At 47.5% G+C, this 17,396-nt stretch overlaps 1 protein-coding gene across 1 annotated transcript in view; it reads left to right on the top strand.

The window, feature by feature from the left end:
• The window catches only part of LOC142251297 (uncharacterized), a 126,716-nt gene that overhangs the window by 28,454 nt on the left and 80,866 nt on the right, over positions 1 to 17,396 (top strand). Inside the window, exons 4-5 of the mRNA XM_075323957.1 lie at positions 1,022 to 1,124; positions 1,213 to 1,298. Of these exons, the coding sequence (XP_075180072.1) occupies positions 1,022 to 1,124; positions 1,213 to 1,298 (189 nt within the window). The remainder of the gene's footprint in view (positions 1 to 1,021; positions 1,125 to 1,212; positions 1,299 to 17,396) is intronic.

Genomic DNA, 17,396 nt, shown 5'->3' with positions numbered 1-17,396 from the left:
TGGTACATTACTTTGAAGAGGCGCCAAATTCATTAGGTGCCATGTGCCTCTAAATGAATTTGACGCCTTGTACTCTATCAAGACTGGCATGGTGCAAGCCTATAATGGTCGATTCAACAAGACTGGCATAGTGCAAGCCCATAGGGGCTGATTCATCAAGACTGGCATAGTGCAAGCCCATAGGGGCTGATTCATCAAGACGGGCATAGTGCAAGCCCATAGGGGCTGATTCATCAAGACGGGCATAGTGCAAGCCCATAGGGGCTGATTCATCAAGACTGGCATAGTGCAAGCCCATAGCGGCTGATTCATCAAGACTGGCATAATGCAAGCCCATAGGGGCTGATTCGTCAAGGCTGGTGTAACACAGGCTCGCACTATGCCAGTCTTGATAGAGTACACAGCACCAAATTAATTAAAGGACTTGAAGTGACGAGTAAATTTGATGAATTTGCCCTTTCCCCCCTGGCTCCTCCTCTTTACCACTCATTTTGGTGGAGCTGATCAAAAATGGCATAAACATCAAAAGTCAAAAAAGAATTGCAGAGGTCCATGTCACGCAAAAAAAAATTGTGCCTTTAGAGAGCTTCTATGCCACTTTTGTAGTGTAAAAGCTTTGATCATTTAGGCCCTATACGTTTCTCATGTATAGTCACCTTACCTTTCACCCTCTGTTTGCCTCCCTCAGCCTCATCTGCTCAGATTGGCTTTGCTCTTGCTTCACGTTAGTGACCCCAGTGGCATCGGGCAATCAGTGGTAAATCTACAGAGAAATATCTGATACAGGAGACATCTATAGTCGTTTTCAGTCTCCGGGTGGAGGATCGCTTTTCGCTCCGATTTCGGCTCCTCTAGTGGGGCTCCTGCACACAGAACATATCTGCCAATATTTTTTTAAATTTTGCCCCATAACCTGACATCCTGCAGATGAGAAAGCCACACCAGCGCCATGTGCACACAGCTGTACATGCGTTGCTGGTGATACCGTCCACCATATGAGACTCAGTGTATTTCCTTGTAGATCAGCGGCGGAGATAGTAGAAGATATAAAGCTGGGAAGAGCAGACATATACAGCTCAGAAAGATTAAGTGAGCTTCTGAAGCACCTGCCAGACAGGGAAGAGGTAAGGAAGGCTTCGGCCTGCACCATAGTCTGGAGTGTGTGGCCATTTCTGCTTCCATGTTTTTTTATAATTCTTCTCTTCATATAAGGTACAACGTCTGAAATCCTTTCAGGGGGACAGAGAACGTTTGAGTGAAGCAGACCTGTTCATGTTGCTGCTCTTGGACCTTCCATGGTAGGTTTTGCCGCCCTTATGTTAGATTTTCCTAAACATTGCTCTGCTTATAGTTGGAGTGTGTGATATTTGCAAAGAAGGTGACAAAATTTTCTTGGTGTCTTAAATAAGTCCTTGATGATAAAATAAGATTAGTTTGTACTAAAGGAAAGGTGGGAAATGTAGGGCAACCAAACCCAGTCAGGCCACCTGCTTTTCTGGCCAAATAGCAGTTCTTACTGGAGACGTGTGCCGCCCCTGCAGCAGTCGAACTGCTCGGATCCAGGGTTGCTGTGGCTTGAGGGTCTCCGGACCCGGGGGGGTTGCGGCCACTCAAATGTAAAGGGGGTATTTCCAGGGGATGAATGTTCGTGACGCCACCTGCGGGTTGCGGTAAAGGGGAGTACCGCCGCTGCCGAAGGGAGTATCGGGGCAGATGGTGTGGGGCAGCCAGGTGTCAGTCCCTCCACAGGTAGGGAAGGCCCCGGATAGTGGGGATTTGGTGAATGGGTGGGAAGCAAGGTGCAAGGGTCAGATTACTCACTGCGGTAGTCGTGGTGCTGGATCAGGTGGAATAAGCAGACACTCACATAGATGGTAAACCAAAGTCTCTAGGCACCGCAGTCTCTACGCAGGGAACCCGTCCAGGTCCCGCTCCCACCAGTGTCACTTGGTAAGTACGGAGCCCTGCCTCTGTGCACAAATTGATTGACAATTGTGGCCCCTTGGCTTGAAGCTTTCGGGGCCCTGCTACCCATGTGTATGGCAGCTGTGCTCTTGGTGGCTGACACTTGGGATTTCAGTGGGTTGTGTATTTTGGAGAACCCTATCCCCCGCGTTGTGCTGATGCCTCCAATCTCTGAGCTCTTGGGGAAAGTTCATAAAGAGACTATCCTCCACAGGTTAATTATCAGGTTGCGTGAAGCTACTCCCTCATCTAGGGTCCAGTACCCTGCTGTGCTCGGTACCAGTAAGGTGGCTGGGCTTTCTGGTGCCAACAATCCTCCTAGACTGCGTCTGTTACACTTCTGTACAGTGTTCATAATACCGGTCCCCAACTCCTGTGGTCCTAGACCACCGTTTGCGACCCAACCTGTTGCCTCCCTGGGAGCTCCAACTCCCCTGCTCCTCACTCTCTGAGGGCTACCACTCAACTCCTTTTCTCCCCTCCCACCAGTCTGCCTGACCCCTAGGTGGGCGGCCGTGCTCCAACTTGACCAACCCACTGGTGTGTCTGTCCAGCCCTGATGTGAGGTGTGGTTGGGATTTGTAGTGCGGATGTCAGTGACACTGTTGATGGGAACCTGGAACCACGAGGGGTAGGTCCTGCACCCTGGGGTACAGAATGCAGTTCCCTGTAGGACCCTGATGTAGCCAGGGGCGCTACAGATGCAACCACCATCATTATTGACAAAATGTCTGTCTACTGTTACATCATGAATGTCCACAGTACTAGGAGTATAGAGATAACATGCATATCATCTATACATAAACCAATGACAGTTGCTGTCTGTAACTAGCAGACCAAGATCCTGCTGAAGAGGCCAGGATCAGAGATACCTCATATCCTTGTGTGACGCCCTGGACTAGCCAGGTAGTCACAGGTAGACCCCCTGCACAAACACCAGCTTCTAATAAGGTGACAGCAGCCAACCTACAAACCCTTGTCACCTCTCTCAGTGTTCAACGGTAACACCAGGGGGCGGAGCCCGGAGGTTGGCCACGCCCACCGAGCAGTCCAGAGGGCCTGAGACAGGAAACAAACAGTTAGTAGTCAGTTCAGTTGTCAGTTCAGTGCAGTTCAAGTTCAGTAGTGAGTGGAGTTCAAGTGCAGCAGGCCTGTGGCGTCAGGTCTGCAGCAACAACACTGACCGGTGCTGGGGTTGTTGCTCTGGTACCGTGGCAAGGAGGCAGACTGTGGTTGCCGCCTGCAGGAGCCGGGAAGACAGCTGGTGGAACCGTAAGGGATCGGGACAGGGTAGTGGCCCGCCGGAACCGAACCGGGGAGCCAACTGGAAACCGGAGTCAAGTTCTACAAAAAGGTGCAGGAGAAAGGCAGGAACCACCAACCTGAGAAAGGGGCAAAGCGCAGTCGGCTGCGGGCACCGACCACCATCCTTTTTGGTTTACCAGAGACTCCGGTGTATCTGTCATAGTGAGTACAACAGTGCCCTCGGGCCGCGCACCGCACCACACCATCTTGCCCGCACCTCACAACCACCGGGCCCCGGGACCATCACCCCCTTCCCACGAAGGGGTCAACACCAGGCTGCATAACACCGTCCCCGGGAGCCTAGTTAAAGGCACCGGTGGTGCCCACATTCACCACAACCCGTGGGTGGCGTCACGAACTTACACCTTTAAACTCCACGGCCTCGGCCGTGAACCTTCCCCACTGAAATCCCTACACGTAGAGCCAACTCCCTTTCAGAGCGACGTGACCCCCGGGGCCGGGAGGAGCTCGAGCCACCCACCGACGAGCACGGACCCGAGCGGCTCGGCAGCCGTCTGAGCCCCGGGGCGGTACACTTGCTTTTTAAACTCCTGAACGCTGCGATCAGTACTGCCCGCCCCATCTAAAGAATTATGGCCACCAGGGGCTTAGAAATGGGCCATGTGTCTTCTATGTGTATTTGACCAGTTCCCAGTCTGTAAACACTGACAGACAATTAAAAACTACAATACAAAAATATTGCAGTGTATTATTAAAGTGATCAAGGGAAAGTATCAAAGTTTATTAAAGTAAATAATAAAAAGGTTTAAGGTATATCTGTCATGTTAGGTATGGGGAAATACTGAGCGAACGGCGAAAAGGGAGGGAAGGGAAAACCTATGTCTAGGGGAGGGGAGATGGGGACCCCTGATAAAACTTTCTGCTGGCCAATGGCTCCCCCCGACATCCCTAAAGAGGTTCCACACCTATGAGCCAAGTAGGATACCTCGCCCTGGCTGACCCTGACATGGGTCCTAGGTAATGAATGGGCGGGGTAAGCAGTAGTCAAGCCCACTTTCTAAAGAACACACAGGGAGAACAAACAGGGGAAAGCAAACAAACAACTTATATCCAAGACGACTTAAAGAGAGGAACAGCAACATGCAACAACATTTCTCCAGATGATTACAAGTTGACTGCTTGCAATGAGAACCGTATAGCAATGTAACTTTATTGCCAGCAAAATACCAAGGGGAAATGCAGGTCTATAAAGACACAGAGGGTGAGGAATCATGATTAGTGCCTGAAAGGAAAAGATCTCCGCAGGGTCCTAAAGGGGAAAGATTAAACCCTAATACAGAAGACACACAAAACTCCATTCACACCACAGAGGAAAGAATGGAGTATCAAGGAGACGTTTGTGCAGCCAAACGCAGCAACCTTCTGCAGCCGGACACCACTCGGTTGTCTGTCAACCATGACACATCCGTGACAATGTCATGTCTGACTTTTGGAAACCTTGTAGACCAGTTCTCACCAAGCTTCCATTTCCACGGCTTCTTTCAATTGCTTGATTCATTCCCATGTCACCCATTCCCATGTCCTCCCGTGATGATGTCCAGCCAACGGGTCTTTCGTCTCCCATTTTATCACTGACCATTCCAAGTAGCAGATACTTTACAACTAAATTTACCCTCATCCCATACTTAACCCTTTCCCATCCAATATCTGACCTTGTCTAAGATTATGATTTTTCTATTTCAGATGACACATTTTTTTGCTGGATTTATTCAGATTAGTACTGACTTTAGCCAGCAAATAGCACAGGTTATACTCTTTCTATTTTTTGGCAGTCCATGTGTTTTGAAAAATCTGAAATCATTTTAATTAGAAAGAGTTAAAACTGATTACATTGACAAAGCCATGGCTTTATCATTTTTCCATCAAATGAATCCATTTTAGGATACATGTAACTCACCCCAACCTCCTCAGTGATGAGGGAATGCGTTCTATGTATCCTAGAATGGTTTCATCTGATGGGAAAATGATAAAACAATGTCTGTCACTATGTAATCAGAAGAATACAGATAACATGGTACTGGTATACAATAAATGGTAGACCTAGTGGTGGAATTGGTGGATATAAGGTCATCATATATGTATATAGATAATCAGAAATGGTACCATTAGAATGATATAACTCATCCCACAAAATATATTCCTTTATAGAACTTCATTGACAGAAAAAAGTAAAAAAAATTATGGTTTTTGAAATCAAGGCAAAAGAGATTGCTGCATCTGGAAAGCCAAAATAGGCGGCATCCTTATGGGGTTGGAAAGTCTGGTTATGATCCAGAGACTCAGGAAAGGAGCAGACACGGGAAATTAACGTTGACATGTAGGGAGGAGACGTCATGTGAGACAATGAGCTGAGGCTCTGCATATTGATGGACGGCAATGACCCAACCTTGGCACTGAGCCTTGAGAACATTGCAAGATTCAGACTGAAAGTGAGGACAAGTTCACAGATACTGGATATTAGGCTGCATTCACATTAGTGTATGGCATCTGATGCAAGAGTAACGGATGCGATATGCTAATGACCCCTGGCTCAGGCTCTGCTGTGAGCGTGAGCCGAGTGTCATGCGACTGTAACCCGATCTTGCGATCAGGTCAGAGCTATGAAGCTGAGGGCGGGCGCTGCGGAGGAGAGGGAGGAGTTAATCTCCCCCATCTCCTCCATTTTCAGCCTGTGCGTATATCATATATGTTTCTCTCGCACCCATACACTTGAAAGGGTGCGAGTGACATGGCTCTCACAGACAATCACAGCATGCTAACCAACTGCTCTCCCTCACTGACTAGCATTGGTCAGAGTGCAATGCGAGATATTAAACTCGTCCGTTTTTCACGCTCATGTGAGCGTGCCCATACTATGAGCCTTGGATTTCTGTGTATCATGGCTCAGCCATGTGCACATGACATTTTTTTCGCTTCCTCGGCTTCCCTACATGAATGACCAGCTTTGTAATTTGCAGAATTTTATATACAGTGGGGGAGATAAGTATTTGATCCTTTGCTGATTTTGTAAGTGTGCCCATGAACAGTCTATAATTTTAAGGGTAGATTAATTTTAACAGTGAGAGATATCAAATAAAATCCAGAAAATCACATTGTATAAATTCTATCAATTTATTTGCATTTTGGAGAGAGAAGTAAGTATTTTATCCACTCCTCTTTGCAGATCATCTTGAAATCATTAAGACTTTGAAGCTGTTGCTTCGCAACTTGGAGTTTCAGCTCTCTCCAGTCTCAAGTCTCCCTCCAAATCTCAAGTTTTTTATGGGATTAAGGTCTGGAGACTGGCTAGGCCACTCCATGACCTTAATGTGCTTCTTTTTTAGCCACTCCTTTGTTGCCTTAGCTGTATGTTTTGGGTCATTGTCATGGCTACGACCCATTTTTAATGGCAGATGGAAGGAGGTTGTCACTCAGGATTTTACGGTACATGGCTCCATCCTCTGTCCCATTGATGCAATGTAGTAACAGAGAAACACCCCCAAAACATAATGTTTCCACCTCCATGCTTGACAGTGGGGATGGTGTTCTTTGGGTCATAGGCAGCGTTTCTCTTCCTCCAAAAACAGCGAGTTGTGTTAAAGCCAAAGAGCTCAATTTTTGTCTCATCTGACCACAACACATTCTCCCAATCACTCTCAGAATCATCCAGGTATTCATTGGCAAACATCAAACAGGCCTGTGCATCAAACAGGCTGCACATGGGCCTTCTAGAGCAGTGGGACTTTGTGCACACTGCAGGATTTTAAGGTATTATGGCATAATGTCTTACCAATGGTTTTCTTGGTGACAGTGGTCCCAGCTGCCTTCAGTTCATTAACAAGTTCTTTCTGTGAAGTTTTAGGCTGATCTCTCACCTTCCTCATGATCCTAGACACCCCACGAGCCGAGATTTTGCATGGTGCCCCAGATCAATGTCAATTGACACTCATTTTATATTTCTTCCATTTTCTTACTATTGCACCAACAATTATCTCCGCCTTACTTATGATTTTGTAGCCCATTCCAGCCTTGTGCAGGTCTATGATCTTGTCCCTAACATCCCTTGAAAGCTCTTTGGTCTTGCCCATGTTGTAGAGGTTAGAGTCTGACTGATTGAGTCTGTGGACAGGAGTCTTTTATACAGGTGACAATGTAATACAACTGTCTTTAATGCAGGTAACGAGTTGATTAGGAGCGTCTAAGTGTCTGTAGGAGCCAGAACTCTTAATGGTTGGTAGAGGATCAAATACTTATTTCTCTCTGCAAAATGCAAGTATAGTTATATAATTTATACAATATGATTTTCTGGATTTTATTTTTGTTATTCTATCTCTCACTGTTAAAATTAACTTACCCTTAAAATTATAGACTGATCATGTCTTTGTCAATGGGCAAATTTACAAAATCAGCAATGGATCCAATACTTATTTCCCCCACTGTATTTATAGTAGACAGATATTTGGAAAACATTAATTAAGACTGTAAAAAAAAGCAGTGAAAATAAACAGGAGAATAACTGTCAATCAAATTCCACTCTCGCTTGTAGCTGCTCAGAAATCACTTGAGCATAATTGTAGGAAGGAAGGGGATAGGTGGGGAAGGTCACCGGAGGTTGTGAGACGGGCTGGAAAAAGGCAGTTGTTGAATTTATTTCACAGCAATAAATGACTATTTGGAAATAACTTTCCTTGTACAGATTATTCCTAGCGGATACTTGCTTGCATCTTCCCTGTTAAAAAGACCTTTCCTTCCAGTTCCAGCAAATGTTCATAGAACACATCACTCGCCCTTCCTGACCAGATCTGAAGGTGAAGTGTACTTGTTCTCTTTTTATGAGGCTTTCAGCATTTAAAGGGAACCTGTCTCTTACAATAATGTTATTTGCTTGCAGATATAATTGTAAATGCAGGTAAATATAGTTTTAATCATGTCTGCCAGGCTTACAGGAAGAGCAAATTCTGGGAGAAAATGAAGGTGTGTTCTCCCTGCAGCTGCTTGCTTCCATTATCAGGGCGGTGCAGGGAGTGGTTACAGTCAATGCTCACTACTCTGTGAGTGCATTGTATAGTGAACGGTGACTGTAACCGCTCCCTGCACAGCCCTGATAACTGGAAGCAAGCAGCTCCAGGGAGAGTATAACTAGAACTTTATTTTTTCCCTGTACCCGTCCTTCCAGTAAATGCCCCGTTACACGCAACGACGTATCTAACAATATATCGCCGGGGTCACGAATTCCGTGACACACATCTGGCATCGTTAGCGACGTCGTTGCATGTGACAGCAAGGAACGACAGTTAATGATGGAAAATACTCACCAATCGTCCATCATTGACACGTCGTTCATTTTCACAAAATCGTTGATTGTTGAGGACGCAGGTTGTTCGTCGTTCCCGAGGCAGCACACATCGCTATGTGTGACACCTCGGGAACGACGAACTGCAGCTTACCTGCGGCCGCCGGCAATGAGGAAGGAAGGATATGGGCGGGATGTTACGGCCACTCATCTCCGCCCCTCCGCTTCTATTGGGCGGCCACTTAGTGACGCCAATATGACGCCGCACGAACCGCCCCCTTAGAAAGGAGGCGGTTCGCCGGCAACAGCGACATCGCTAGGTAGGTAAGTATGTGTGACGGCTCCTAACGATATTGTGCGCCACGGGTAGCGATTTGCCTGTGACGCACAAACGACGGGGGCGGGTGCTTTCACCAGCAATATCGCTAGCGATATCGCTGTGTGTAACACCCCCTTAAGCCTACCAGACATGATTTAAAGAGTAACCGTTGTTTTTTTCTCCTTAAATCAATAGTACAATTAAAATGAAAAAAGCTTTGTAATATATCTTATTAAAGGAATCCACTCCAGAATTGATCAGTCATTATCAAAATACTCAATTCTGAGGTAAAATCTTTGTTCAGTGAAGATTTTCCCATTACTGAAATAGGAGATGGCAGTTGGTGCTCATAAAGTTCTATGAGAACTTGCAGCAGATTGCCTGTGTCTGCCTCCAACTCCTCTCTCACCCATTTCCATAGAATTTTAAACGCACCAACTGCCACTTCCTATCTCAGTAATGGGAAACGCTGTCATCACTGAATATAGATTTTATCTCTGAATTTGAGATTAAAGCCTGCATACACGAGTCGATCTATCGTGCGATGGCACGATCGATCGTACCCGCCCCCGTCGTTTTTGTGTCACGGGCAAATCGCTGCCCGTGTCGCACAAACTCGTTTAACCCCCATCACACGTACTTACCTTCCGGACGACCTCGCTATGGGCGACGAACGTCCACTTTCTGAAGTGGGAGGGACGTTCGGCGTCACAGCGACATCACACGGCAGCCGGCCAATAGAAGCGGAGGGGCGGAGATGAGCGGGATGTAAACATCCCTTTCACCTCCTTCCTTCCGCATAGCCGGCGGGTACCGCGGGACGCAGGTAATCTGTGTTCATCGTTCCCAGGGTGTCACACGGAGCAACGTGTGATGCCACGGAAACGATGAACAACCGGCGCCATTTTAATTAAACAATTTTATGAAACCTAGCGACGAGTACACGACTCACGATTTGTGAGCAATACTGCGTCGCTAGGAGGTGTCACACGAGACATCGTGTACAATGCCGGATGTGCGTCACGAAAACCGTGACCCTGACGATGCATCGCATAGCTCGTCTCGTGTAAAGCACCCTTAAAAGTTCACTTCAGAAGGAGAAGCAAATTTCTATGATAAAATATATTACAAAGCTTTTGATTTTCATGTGCACTATTGGTTTATGAAATAGAAATTAAAAGAAATCAGTCACCTGTAAAACACTATTAACCTGCAGATATGGGGTTAATCTGCAGGTTAATAGTGTTCTGAACCTACCTGGCACCTACAAGTTGAACCCAGCTGCAAGGAGGAAATTAACTTTATTCTTCCAGGCAGCATTCTGGTTTCAGTCACAGGGACAGCACCAGCGTAGGTTCAATAACCTCTCTGTGTATGTAAAGCGGTGGCTGTAACTGCCCCCCCAATGACTGACAGCCGCTCATGATTAGAAGAGGTTGTCAGTCAGTGTGAGAGGGGGGCGTGGTTACAGCTGCTATCCTCCCAAAGCAGAGCGGTGACTGAAATAGCGATGGCACCACTCCCGTGACTCAAACCATAACAGTCCCAGGAGGAACAAAACTCAATGTGCAAGTGCTGGGTAGGTTCAGAACGCTATTAACTTGCAGATTAACCCCATATCTGCAGGTTACTAGCATTTTTACAAGTAGCTAGTTCCCTTTTAAAATGACAGTTACACATTAAATACTGTTTACATGACGAACACCCCTATAGTGATTTAGCCCTGCATATACATATACAGTGCCTACAAGTAGTATTCAACCCCCTGCAGATTTAGCAGGTTTACACATTCGGAATTAACTTGGCATTGTGACATTTGGACTGTAGATCAGCCTGGAAGTGTGAAATGCACTGCAGCAAAAAAGAATGTTATTTCTTTTTTTTTTTTTTTTAAATTGTGAAAAGTTTATTCAGAGGGTCATTTATTATTCAACCCCTCAAACCACAAGAGTTCTGTTTGGTTCCCCTAAAGTATTAAGAAGTATTTCAGGCACAAAGAACAATGAGCTTCACATGTTTGGATTAATTATCTCTTTTTCCAGCCTTTTCTCACTAATTAAGACCCTCCCCAAACTTGTGAACAGCACTCATACTTGGTCAACATGGGAAAGACAAAGGAGCATTCCAAGGCCATCAGAGATAAGATCGTGGAGGGTCACAAGACTGGCAAGGGGTACAAAACCCTTTCCAAGGAGTTGGGCCTACCTGCCTCGACTGTTGGGAGCATCATCCGGAAGTGGAAGGCTTATGGAACTACTGTTAGCCTTCCACGGCCTGGACAGCCTTTGAAAGTTTCCACCCGTGCCGAGGCCAGGCTTGTCCGAAGAGTCAATGCTAACCCAAGGACAACAAGGAAGGAGCTCCGGGAAGATCTCATGGCAGTGGGGACATTGGCTTCAGTCAATACCATAAGTAACGTACTCCACCGCAATGGTCTCCGTTCCAGACGAGCCCGTAAGGTACCTTTACTTTCAAAGCGTCATGTCAAGGCTCGTCTACAGTTTGCTCATGATCACTTGGAGGACTCTGAGACAGACTGGTTCAAAGTTCTCTGGTCTGATGAGACCAAGATCGAGATCTTTGGTGCCAACCACACACGTGACGTTTTTTGACTGGATGGCACTGCATACGACCCCAAGAATACCATCCCTACAGTCAAGCATGGTGGTGGCAGCATCATGCTGTGGGGCTGTTTCTCAGCCAAGGGGCCTGGCCATCTGGTCCGCATCCATGGGAAGATGGATAGCACGGCCTACCTGGAGATTTTGGCCAAGAACCTCCGCTCCTCCATCAAGGATCTTAAGATGGGTCGTCATTTCATCTTCCAACAAGACAACGACTCAAAGCACACAGCCAAGAAAACCAAGGCCTGGTTCAAGAGGGAAAAAAACAAGGTGTTGCAGTGGCCTAGTCAGTCTCCTGACCTTAACCCAATTGAAAACTTGTGGAAGGAGCTCAAGATTAAAGTCCACATGAGACACCCAAAGAACCTAGATAACTTGGAGAAGATCTGCATGGAGGAGTGGGCCAAGATAACTCCAGAGACCTGTTCCGGCCTTATCAGGTCTTATAAAAGACGATTATTAGCTGTAATTGCAAACAAGGGTTATTCCACAAAATATTAAACCTAGGGGTTGAATAATAATTGACCCACACTTTTATGTTGAAAATGTATTAAAATTTAACTGAGCAACATAACTTGTTGGTTTGTAAGATTTATGCATCTGTTAATAAATCCTGCTCTTGTTTGAAGTTTGCAGGCTCTAACTTATTTGCATCTTATCAAACCTGCTAAATCTGCAGGGGGTTGAATACTACTTGTAGGCACTGTATATATATATATATATATATATATATATATATATATATATATATATATATACTAGAAGGTGGCCCGATTCTATGCATCGGGTATTCTGGAATTTACGTATTGTGTAGTTAATGTATGATTTTTGTTATATATATATATATATATATATATATATATATATACAGTTAGGTCCAGAAATACAATTATATATATAATATGGGCTGAAAGTGCACACTCCCAGCTGCAATATGAGAGTTTTCACATCCAAATCGGAGAAAGGGTTTAGGAATCATAGCTCTGTAATGCATAGCCTCCTCTTTTTCAAGGGACCAAAAGTAATTGGACAAGGGACTCTAAGGGCTGCAATTAACTCTGAAGGCGTCTCCCTCGTTAACCTGTAATCAATGAAGTAGTTAAAAGGTCTGGGGTTGATTACAGGTGTGTGGTTTTGCATTTGGAAGCTGTTGCTGTGACCAGACAACATGCGGTCTAAGGAACTCTCAATTGAGGTGAAGCAGAACATCCTGAGGCTGAAAAAAAAGAAAAAATCCATCAGAGAGATAGCAGACATGCTTGGAGTAGCAAAATCAACAGTCGGGTACATTCTGAGAAAAAAGGAATTGACTGGTGAGCTTGGGGACTCAAAAAGGCCTGGGCGTCCACGGATGACAACAGTGGTGGATGATCGCTGCATACTTTCTTTGGTGAAGAAGAACCCGTTCACAACATCAACTGAAGTCCAGAACACTCTCAGTGAAGTAGGTGTATCTGTCTCTAAGTCAACAGTAAAGAGAAGACTCCATGAAAGTAAATACAAAGGGTTCACATCTAGATGCAAACCATTCATCAATTCCAAAAATAGACAGGCCAGAGTTAAATTTGCTGAAAAACACCTCATGAAGCCAGCTCAGTTCTGGAAAAGTTCTGGAAAAGTATTCTATGGACAGATGAGACAAAGATCAACCTGTACCAGAATGATGGGAAGAAAAAAGTTTGGAGAAGAAAGGGAACGGCACATGATCCAAGGCACACCACATCCTCTGTAAAACATGGTGGAGGCAACGTGATGGCATGGGCATGCATGGCTTTCAATGGCACTGGGTCACTTGTGTTTATTGATGACATAACAGCAGACAAGAGTAGCCGGATGAATTCTGAAGTGTACCGGGATATACTTTCAGCCCAGATTCAGCCAAATGCCGCAAAGTTGATCGGACGGCACTTCACAGTACAGATGGACAATGACCCCAAGCATACAGCCAAAGCTACCCAGGAGTTCATGAGTGCAAAAAAGTGGAACATTCTGCAATGGCCAAGTTAATCACCAGATCTTAACCCAATTGAGCATGCATTTCACTTGCTCAAATCCAGACTTAAGACGGAAAGACCCACAAACAAGCAAGACCTGAAGGCTGCGGCTGTAAAGGCCTGGCAAAGCATTAAGAAGGAGGAAACCCAGCGTTTGGTGACCTCCTAAAATGTGGAGTGTTTGTAAAGAAATGTGTACAATTCCTACAATTTCTATCAGATATTTTTGTTCAAACCTTCAAATTAAAGGTTACAATCTGCACTTGAATTCTGTTGTAGAGATTTCATTTCAAATCCAATGTGGTGGCATGCAGAGCCCAACTCGCGAAAATTGTGTCACTGTCCAAATATTTCTGGACCTAACTGTATATATATATAGATGTTGTTGTGTGTAGTTACCAAGTGTTTGTGTAGGGCGCTGTACATGTTCTGGGTGTTGTCTGGGTGTGGCGGGGGGTGAGAGCGGTGTTGTTTGTGTGTTGAGTTGTGTGTGTTGCGTTGTTTGTGGAGCGCTGTGTGTCTGTAGCGTTGTGTGTGTGTGTTGCGCGGTTTGTGTGGGTGTGGGGTGCGTGTGTGTGTTTTGGTGGGAGGTATGTTTTGTGCAATGTGTGTGTTGTGCGGCATGTGCATATATTTGTGTGTGCCGCGGTGTTTGTGTGTTGGGTGTTGTGTGTGTGCGGCGTTGTCTGTGTGTGTGGATGTCTGTGTAGGGCGGTGTTTGTTGTTCCCAGTGTGTGTGTGGTGTGTTGTGCAGTGCGTGTGTGGCGGTGTGTGTGTGTGTGTTTTGGGGCGAGTTGTGCACCCCCCATCGTGCTCCATCCCCCATGCTGCGCACCCCCCATCGTGCTCCATCCCCCATGCTGCGTACCCCCCATCGTGCTCCATCCCCCATGCTGCGCACCCCCCATCGTGCTCCATCCCCCATGCTGCGCATTCCCCATCGTGCTCCATCACCCATGCTGCGCACTCCCAAACGTGCTCCATCCCCCAGGCTGCACACTCCCCATCGTGCTCCATCCCCCAGGCTGCACACTCCCCATCGTGCTCCATCCCCCATGCTGCGCACTCCCCATCGTGCTCCATCCCCCATGCTGCGCATTCCCCATCGTGCTCCATCCCCCATGCTGCGCACTCCCCATCGTGCTCCATCCCCCTTGCTGCACATTCCCCATTGTGCTCTATCCCCCATGCTGCGCACTCCCCATCGTGCTCCATCCCCGATGCTGCGCATTCCCCATCGTGCTCCATCCCCTATGCTGCGCACTCCCCATCGTGCTCCATCCCCCATGCTGCGCACTACCCATCGTGCTCCATCCCCCATGCTGCGCACTCCCCGTACGCCTTGCTCCTCTGCCTTCTACCGACACGCACACACCCGATCGCATACACGCACACATCCTATCGCATACACGCACACATCCCACACACACTGACGATATCGCACATACGCGCTCACACACTCACAACATCCGGAGATACCACATGCTTCTGGCCATGTGATCCTCCGGCAGGTCCTGGAAGGTCACTGCACGCACAGGATCGCCCCCGAGAAGCAAGCGATATCACGGGATGTTGTGAGTGTGTGGATGCGATCTGATGTGTGTGTGAGGTGTGTGTGAGAGTAAGTGTGATCTGATGTGTGTGTGTGTGTCTGTTCTTATGTGTGTGCGTGTGTGTGTGTTCTGCCGCTCCAGGACCTTGATGCGGTCACCTGGGAGAGCCGGTGTACGCTGGTAACCATGCTACACAATATTACATGGTTCCCAGCGTACCCCGCCCCCCGCTCGCACGGGAGCTCACACCAGCGTACGCCGGCAACCCCAGCAATGCGAGGGTATGTGTCGGCTGGGTTGGCGGCGTACGCTGATGTGGGCTCCCGGGGGTACAGCACTCATGGTGGCTTCGGGGAATGCGTGCAGGGGGCGGGGCCAGAGCGAGCGTGCAATGCGTGAGGGGGGCGGTGCGTAGCCGAGTTGCTAATGCGTGCAGGGGGCCGGGGCGAGAGGCCAATCCGTGTGGGGGCAGAGCCTGGGTGAGCGGCCAATCCGTGCGGGGGGGGGGGGCGGAGGCGAGGCGAACGGCCAATCCGTGCGGGGGGGCGGAGCCGAGGCGAGGCGAGCGGCCAATCCGCTGTTTGTCACCGTAAGGACACAATTTTGGAGCAAGACAGACAGACAGACAGACAGAATAAGGCAATTATATATATAGATATATAAATATATATATATACACTGTATATATAGCACCATTATACTCGCAGCACTTTACAGTCATCACTATCACTGTCCCTATCAGAGATCACAATCTACATTCCCTATCAATGTATCTTTAGAGTATGGGTGGAAATCCAAACAGCAATACGTACTACTCGGATCCCAGCTCGCTAGTTCAATAGGGATATACAGCAATAAAATCAGAATTATTAAAATACTAGCTGTAGTACCTGGGCGTTGCCCGGGATAGTTACTGTCTGTCTGTCTCTCTCCCAGTCTCTGTTTGTGTGTCGCTGTCTGCCTGTTGTCTGTCTGTCTCTCTGTCTCTTTCCTTGTCTGTGTCTATGTCTCTGTCTGACTACTTCTATCTCTGTCTGTATTTGTATCAGTCTATTTGTCTCCATCTCTGTGTCTGTCTGTCTCTCTCTATCTCTGTGTCTGTCTCTATGTGAGTGTCTGTCTGTCTCTTTCCCCGTCTGTCTCTTTCCCCGTCTGTCTCTTTCCAGGTCTGTCTCTTTCCAGGTCTGTCTCCTTCCAGGTCTGTCTTTTTTTCCGTCTGTCTTGGTCTGTCTCTTTCCAGGTCTGTCTCTTTCCCCGTCTGTCTCTTTCCAGGGCTGTCTCTTTCTCCGTCTGTCTCTTTCCAGAGCTCTCTCTTTCCAGGGCTGTCTCTTTGCCCGGCTGACTCTTTCCAGGACTGTCTCTTTTCCCATCTGTCTCTTTCCCCATCTGTCTCTTTCCCCGTCTGTCTCTTTCCCTGTCTGTCTCTTTCCCTGTCTGTCTCTTTCCCCGTCTGTCTCTTTCCAGGGCAGTCTCTTTGCTCGTCTTTCTCTTTGCCCATCTGTCTCTTTGCTCGTCTTTCTCTTTGCCCATCTGTCTCTTTGACCGTCTGTCTCTTTCCAGGGCTGTCTCTTTGCCCGTCTGTCTCTTTCCAGGGCTGTCTCTTTGCCCATCTGTCTCTTTGCTCGTCTTTCTCTTTGCCCGTCGGTCTCTTTCCAGGGCTGTCTCTTTGCTCGTCTTTCTCTTTGCCCATCTCTCTCTTTGCCCGGCTGTCTCTTTGCCCGGCTGTCTCTTTCCAGGGCTGTCTCTTTGCCCATCTGTCTCTTTCCCCATCTGTCTCTTTCCCCATCTGTCTCTTTCCCCGTCTGTCTCTTTCCCCGTCTGTCTCTTTGCCCGTCTGTCTCTTTGCCCGTCTGTCTCTTTGCCCGTCTGTCTTTTGCCCGGCTGTCTCTTTGCTCGGCTGTCTCTTTCCCCGTCTGTCTCTTTTCCCGTCTGCCTCTTTGCCTGGCTGTCTCTTTGCCCAGCTGTCTCTTTGCCCATATGTCTCTTTGCCCGTCTGTCTCTTTCCAGGGCTGTCTCTTTCTCCGTCTGTCTCTTTCCAGAGCTCTCTCTTTCCAGGGCTGTCTCTTTGCCCGGCTGACTCTTTCCAGGACTGTCTCTTTTCAGGGATGTCTCTTTCCCTGTCTGTCTCTTTCCGCGTCTGTCTCTTTCCCCATCTGTCTCTTTCCCCGGCTGTCTCTTTCCCCGGCTGTCTCTTTCCCCGGCTGTCTCTTTGGCCGTCTGTCTCTTTGCCCGTCTGTCTCTTTGCCCGTCTGTCTCTTTGCCCGTCTGTCCCTTTCCAGGGCTGTCTCTTTGCCCTTCTGTCTCTTTGCCCTTCTGTCTCTTTGCCTAGCTGTCTCTTTGCCT

The sequence above is a fragment of the Anomaloglossus baeobatrachus genome, chromosome 9 (genome assembly GCF_048569485.1).
Source record: "Anomaloglossus baeobatrachus isolate aAnoBae1 chromosome 9, aAnoBae1.hap1, whole genome shotgun sequence".
Classification (NCBI taxonomy): Eukaryota; Metazoa; Chordata; class Amphibia; order Anura; family Aromobatidae; genus Anomaloglossus; species Anomaloglossus baeobatrachus.
This window is presented reverse-complemented; position numbering and strand designations above follow the sequence as displayed.